Source organism: Vombatus ursinus, unplaced genomic scaffold, assembly GCF_900497805.2.
Source record: "Vombatus ursinus unplaced genomic scaffold, bare-nosed wombat genome assembly UNPS02014779.1, whole genome shotgun sequence".
Taxonomy (NCBI): Eukaryota; Metazoa; Chordata; class Mammalia; order Diprotodontia; family Vombatidae; genus Vombatus; species Vombatus ursinus.
This window is the reverse complement of record NW_020954557.1, coordinates 45,968,838-45,975,815: the sequence shown is the minus strand read 5'-3', so window position 1 is coordinate 45,975,815 and position 6,978 is coordinate 45,968,838. Positions and strand designations below refer to the sequence as shown.

Sequence of the window (6,978 nt, the reverse complement as noted above, 5' to 3'; positions counted from 1 at the left end):
ACACACACACACACACACACACACACACACACACACACACACACACAATTCAAATTAGATAGACATAGGCTTCTGCCACCACTGTGCTGACAGGGCAAAATCTTTGTCACCAGCTTTATAGGTGCTACAGTTAGAATCCCAAGTCCTCATTCTAACAAGGAGAAATGTGCTGTTTCTTAAATAACTAGATTGTTCCCCATCCCACCTCCCCATCTGCCAACACACATTCTCTCTCTCTCTCTCCCTCTCCCTCTCTCTCTCTCTCTCTCTCTCTCTCTCTCTCTCTCTCTCTCTCTCAACACATTCAATCTCTACCATATAGCCTTCCCCCAACTGCTTTCACAGACTCCAAGACAGTGAGGAAGCCTTAGTGCCATTCCTAGAACAGGACAACTGGTCTACCCAGGACAAAATTAGAAGGCACTAACTGTACTTGCCAAGTTTTAGCAAGGTAGAAATATTAGAACTCAGCAAGAGTAATTGAAGTGGAAGCTATCAAATAGTTGCACTCCACCCTGCACTGTCATCCTGCCTCAGTCTCTTCAACAATAACTTCACGCTGATGTCTGAGTTCTCTGTCTGCACCCCAGTGGGACAGTGTTAACCCTATCCAATTTTGTACATCTTTTATGAAATTTATAATGGGCACAAAAATTTCATATTGCATCTCTGTGAAGACTTTCCAGATGTTGCTCCATTTCATCCCTCAAAAGCATGTGACACAAGGATCCACTCCCTTCTTGTGTTTATCCAATCCCTATCCTCACTTCGGAGTTAGGAAATAGTAATTAGCCAGCCTATAAATATTTATCATTATTTTACTGGTTGACTAATATTTATATAGTGCTTTAGGGTTTTCAAAGCATTTTACATGTAGTATCTCATTTGAGCTTCATCACAATACTATGAGTTGGTGCCATTGTTATCTTTAGTTTACAGATAAGGAAACTGAGGCTTAGAGAGGATGTGACTTTCTGAGGGTCACACTGGGAAGAGCCTAAGGCAGGATTGGAACCTAGATCTTCCTGACTCCAAATCCAGTCCTCTATCTACCACACATGCTGCCAACCAATAACAGTAGTAAGATGCTTTTTTTGGAGGCTGACACAGAAAAAGATTGACAGTGTGGCTTTTGTCAAATTCCAAATGGCTACAATTGTACATGGCTAGCTGGAGCAAATTTTTGGTAGTATTTCAGACCTGTATTTAAATAACTGCTCCTGACTCTGGTGCATGAGCTTGGATAGATGCTCTTTTTCAGCAGATACTGTTGGAACTGACTCTGATGATGTGCTGATCTCTTAAAGTCATGAGGTCTCCTTTTAAACCGAGCATCCCAAAACAAGATCTCTTATCCTATGGTAGAAAATAGAGACATCCATAGAGCATGGGCCAGGTACACTAGCATATTATAGTGTACCTGGCCCATATTCTATATACATTTATGGTAGTACAATACTTTGCAGTTCTTTTAGGATACTGTCAACGGATTTGGCTCTGATGGATATCTGCTCCAATGTTCCAATTAACATTTTGAAAAAAAAATCTGCTTTTCCCCCCCATTTGTCTATTGAAGCAAATCCTGACCTCTTAAGAGTTGCCATTGGTGAATAATTCATCACCTGATGGCCAACCTTGTGGCAATGAGCCCTTTTAATACTTAGCTTAACTGGTCCTCAAACAACAGACGTGCATATACAGTTACCAGGCTCTCTCAAAGCCCTTCTAGTTTAGTAAAAACCTACTACAGTTCTTATTTCAGTGGCATAGCCCTTGAGAGGCTATGGTTACTGCTTGACCAGGTGTGTGCTAAAACCAACTTGTGAGAGCAAACTATTAAATTTTCAGTGTGAGCATTTACACCTTGGAAATGGGCAAATACTACACATCAGGGCTTGATTTGCTGTTCTGTTGATAGTCTAGATTTAAAGTGACAAAGAAAATGTTAATAATGGAGACTAAACTTAAAAGTGTGCTTTGTTTTTAATTGAGAAGGTTGTTAAACATTTGCCAGGTTACCTCCTTTCCTGACCCAATGTGGTACAAGAGGAAGACCAGCAGAGGATTTCTTGTATAGTTAGTTAGACTATAGGCACAGACATAGGCATAGATGTAGAAACATATATATGTAAATGTATATATTTGGTCCAGATTGTACTTTAATTGGTATAAGAAACTACCAATGTGAAAACTCCCTCTACCAATGAAGATTAACAATTCATTTTAACTTATCATCTTAGTTCTCTAAGTTGAATGGGACATTGAAAGGCTTTGTCTGTTATCACACGTTTTCCTGTGTTTGTCAGAGGCTGGACTTAAATCCAAGTCTTCCTAATTCTATCCATTATGGCACACGGCCTCTTCTGTAGCACATCAGCCATTACTAAAAAAGGAATTTTCAACATTTTCCTTTTCTTTTTATTCTTGTCCATGTTTAAAAAAATAGCAAAGGTATTTTTAGCCAGGTTGCTCTTTCCAAACTCCCCACCACACCCCAAATGCATTATATTATTTATTATTACTTATTATTGTTATTAATAACAATAGCTGTTAGCATTTACATAGGGTTTTAAGGTTTTCAAAGTACTCTGTGTGTGTGTGTGTGTGTGTGTGTGTGTGTGTGTGTGTGTGTGTATTAGCTCATTTGAAAAACATTCTTAAAGGGGCAGCTAGGTAGTGCAGTGGACAGAGTACTGGCCGTGGATTCAAGAGGATCCAGGTTCAAATCCGGCCTCAGACATACAACATTTATTAGCTGTGTGACCCTGAGCAAGTCACTTAACCTGTTATTATATTATTATTAAAAACAAAAGCTTTACTTATAAAGATTTTCAGTTTCATATATAATCCTCATTTTCCATTCTTTGAATATGGAAATGTTTGTGTTTATTGGTTAGAAACATAGAATTACAGATTAACAGCTGGAAGGGACCTCAGACACTGATTTAATTTGAGCCCCTCATTAGTCTGTCAAGTTAAGAATAACAAAAAATAAAAATGACTAACATTTCAAAACAAACAAAAAAGAGATGTTAAAGTTGGCCTTATGTATTGTTTTATGTTCTCTATCACAAGGTGGCTCCGAAGATCAAAGCTCTGATGATGGAGTCTGGTACAACTATGGTTGGATATCAGCCTCAGGGAGACAAAGCCAACTTCTTCCGGATGGTTATCTCAAATCCAGCAGCCACCAAGTCTGACATCGACTTCCTCATTGAGGAAATCGAAAGATTGGGGCAGGATCTGTAATAACAATTGGCAAACCTTTTCTTGCTTTCATGACCTGTTTTCCAGAATTGACTGCTTCACACCCAGTTCTCCAGCATACACTTCATGGAAGTTTCCTTTCTAAATGTTCCATCCTCCTATGGCACTCTAGAACAAATCCCTATAAATTGCTGAAAACATATAGGCCATTTTACTGAACGAGAAAAAATATATTATTGTGACGTGTACTGCTAAACCTTATTTAAGCCTGTTTATTGTAGTTAGCAGGAAACTAATAGGTCTTAAAAGAAGTTGCAGATGAAAAACTCTTTACAGTATATATGTACAGTTATATATAACTATATATATGTATAGTGAGTAGGACTTTAGTAACAAGTAGCATGATTTCCATTTTCAGAGAGTCAATTCTTCCTTCAACAGTTACCGAGGGGGGGGGGGTAACGTGCTGCAAACCGGCTTGCCAAATGAAAACAGGGAAGCTTTTATATAACTGTAGTTCTGTAGATACAAAGGAAATTACTATTTAGCAGGACTTAATCTTACCCTCTGCTAGTCTCTCCTGCCTGACATAATCAATTAGGAAAAGCCAGGGCTATAACTAAGGAGGAGCAAGAGAGGCTTTGTTATAGGATGCTAACATTTACAGGGCATTGACAGCACTCGTATTCCTTCATCAAGCAGAAACAACTGACCTTAGCACCTTTTTAGGAAGAATAATTAGTCAAAATAGGAAGCTGTCAGAGGACAGTAGCTCCCTCCCCCCATTGGCCTGAATCCCAGGTGAGCTTCTTTCAAGCCACATTATGCTCCATCCCCAGGTGATGACCTCACTAGCAGTAGCTTCAAGGTGTTCTGGGATGTCTCCTCCCAAAGGATCTTGTGTCTTGAGATCTCAGTTCTTTCTCCAAGGGAGGTCTTCTTCACACTCACCCCACCTACCCTAGTTGAATTTGTCTTACTGCTTGCCCCAAGCACAGGCATCTTGTGGTGCTTTCCCTGAGCTCCAGAACTGCTAGTTATAGCTCTGGGAAAGTCATTATCTGCTGCCCAAATAGCCACACCTTCTCCATTAGTGTCATAGTAGGGGACAGTAGTAGCACAGTCCTCGTTAATAGGTATATTCTTGCTGTATTTTTAGAGATTACTTTGTGTAGATTGTGTATATTATTGTTAAATGACTTTGGGGGGGAAGGAACACATGTAATGGTTTCAATAACTGTTCAATTGTAGGTATATGACATATTTGCTTTATTTATATGCAGAGATTAACCATGTTAAGAGTTGTCTTGTATTTTCTTCCATTTGTAATGTATCTTATTTATATATTACTGAAGTAAGTTTGAAATAATGTTTATGGTATTTTAGTGTATTTGTGAGCCAAAGAGAAAAGAGTAAAATTTAGTGACATTTGCATTTCTATTAGAGTGCCCTTAAAAATAATCACTTAAGGATCATTTTCCTGTCTATAAAAGGAATTCTGATATTGTACATAGAGTTGAGTATATTGAAATCCCTTTACTTCCATAGACTCTGCACCTTTGTTACCCTTACTGTTTGGCTGTGTGTCTAGTTTTCTGAATGCTTTTCTAGTGACTCCTGGCTAACAACCAGGCCCTTGTACCTTTGTAGTAGATCAGGACCAAGCTCTGTGACTAGCTTAGCTAAATTCTATGGCAACATTTCTGAAGATCCTTATGGATTCTCGAGGAGCACTGACCAGGCTCACTGCTGTTTTACAGAAAGAACATTTTAGAGTATACATGAGAAAAACGAATAAATAAAAATGTTCTCCTTGGAGAACTTGGACAGAGTGGTTTGCCAGTTCGTCTTTTTAATTGAGAGAGATGTTTCCAATTGCAGTCACCTGGGACACCTGCAGCTCATTCCATTCCCATTAGCTGTGTGGCTGTGTGGCTAATTGCCTGCATTTCACCCTCGTGATCACACTAACTCTCCATTCAATGTCAAACCAAAGTCCCAGAACCACTCAGGAATTCCAAAATTTTATTGTGGCCAGTCACTAAAATTTGTTGATTTCAATGTCTTGGAAAGGTTTTGCCCTCTTATCACATTTTCCATTTTGCTGTTTGAGGCTTCATTTCTTGGTGATTCTATGAAAGTGAGAAGCATAGAATGAAACAATTTGTCCTGTCCAGCTTGGGGTGAGTGGTTCTAGTTTGTGTGGATAACTTCCTCACAGGAAAGAACGACGTAACTGTGAAGGGGTCCAGAAAAATAATGAATAATCTTTTGCTCAGAAGGGCTTTAAAAAAAACAGAGTTTGAATTTATCCTACTACAAAATTCCAAAGTTTTCTGGAAATGTGCAGGTGGCACCTCTAGGTAAACAATTCCCTTTTGTAAGAGGCAGCATGGTATAGTGGACAGTGCACTGGACTTGTAATCATGAAGCCCTGGGTTCAAATCCTGCCTAAGACATTAGCTTTGTGGCTGGATGTCATTTTACCTCTCTGTTTCTTCGTCTATAAAGTGAGGGGTTTAGATCTTAATGGCCTTAATGGTCTCTCACGTCAATAATTCTGTGACCTCATGAAACATTTGCATACAGTTCACCAAGTAGAGAAATGGAATTGTGTGGGGCTGAGAAAGAGCTAAAGGCAAAGATGAATGCTCAGCTAAAGATGATTTCCCCAAATCTTAGCCAGAATCCATAAATGGTTTTGATGTGATGGAAGGAACACAGAACTATAACTTGGGAGACCTGGGTCTGAATTTTGACTCTACCATTTAACCTCTGTGTGGTCTTTAACAGATTTGGTACATTGGACAGAGCTCTCAGTTTGCGTGTCGAGGACTTGAGTTCAAATACTGCTCATTTCATTTAGGATCTATGTGACTTTGGGTCTCAATCTCTTCATCTATAAAATGAGAGAATTGGATTGGATGGCCTCTTAGGTCCCTTCTAGCTCAAAATTAATTTGATTCTAGAATTGGCATCTGTTGATTTTTAAGTGTAATAGCAATTACATGATGGGGCAGTGTATATAGTAGAGGACCTAGAGACAGGAAGACTCATTTTCCTGAGTTCAAATTTGGCCTCAGACACTTTGTAGCTGTGTGACCCTGGGCAAGTCACTTAACCCTGTTTGCCTCAATTTCCTCATCTGTAAAATAAGCTGGAGAAGGAAACGGAGAATCACTCCAGTATCTTTGCCAAGAAAATCACAAATGGGGTCACAAAGAATTGGGAATGACTGAACAACATTAGGTGATACAGTTGGCCCAGAAGGGAAAGTATTGTTCAAGGCAGTACTTGTGGTACCTTCTGACCTCGGGTCTTAGTAAAGACTGAGTCTTCTAGAGTAAGCCTCTAGGATTAATTCTGTACTCCAAGGCTTGAGGTTCAAGCTCAGGCCCCAGTGGGTAGATATGTTTATTTGGAAGAAGAAAGCCAGTTGGTTACCAATCCTGAACATTTGGTTTTGAGGTTTTCCCCTTTGAAAGGAGCTGCCTCCCAGCCATCCCAATTGTACTTCCCCCAGGAGAATATTTCCTGGCAACTTATCTAAAATGAATATAAGATATATTCTCTGTATTCTTGTGCTTCCATAGTCTAATTTGTGAAAAGGTATACATGACCTAGATTTTCTGATCCCTAAATCTGACTTCCATTGGGTACATGAACAGTCCTTTCCTTCCCAAAGTGACTCTTTTCCCTCTTTCCCTCTTTGGTGGGTGTTGTTTTGGAGTCTGGTGATTTTCAGTCAGAAGAGAATTCCTATTGCTGACT

The 6,978-nt window shown here is 39.4% G+C and overlaps 1 protein-coding gene across 1 annotated transcript in view; it reads left to right on the top strand.

Annotated features, from left to right (window-relative positions):
* Positions 1-3,249, top strand: part of GAD1 (glutamate decarboxylase 1) — a 53,232-nt gene extending 49,983 nt beyond the window's left edge. The window contains exon 16 of the mRNA XM_027866079.1: positions 3,076-3,249. Within this exon, the coding sequence (XP_027721880.1) occupies positions 3,076-3,249 (174 nt within the window). The remainder of the gene's footprint in view (positions 1-3,075) is intronic.
* Positions 3,250-6,978: the final 3,729 nt, after the last annotated feature.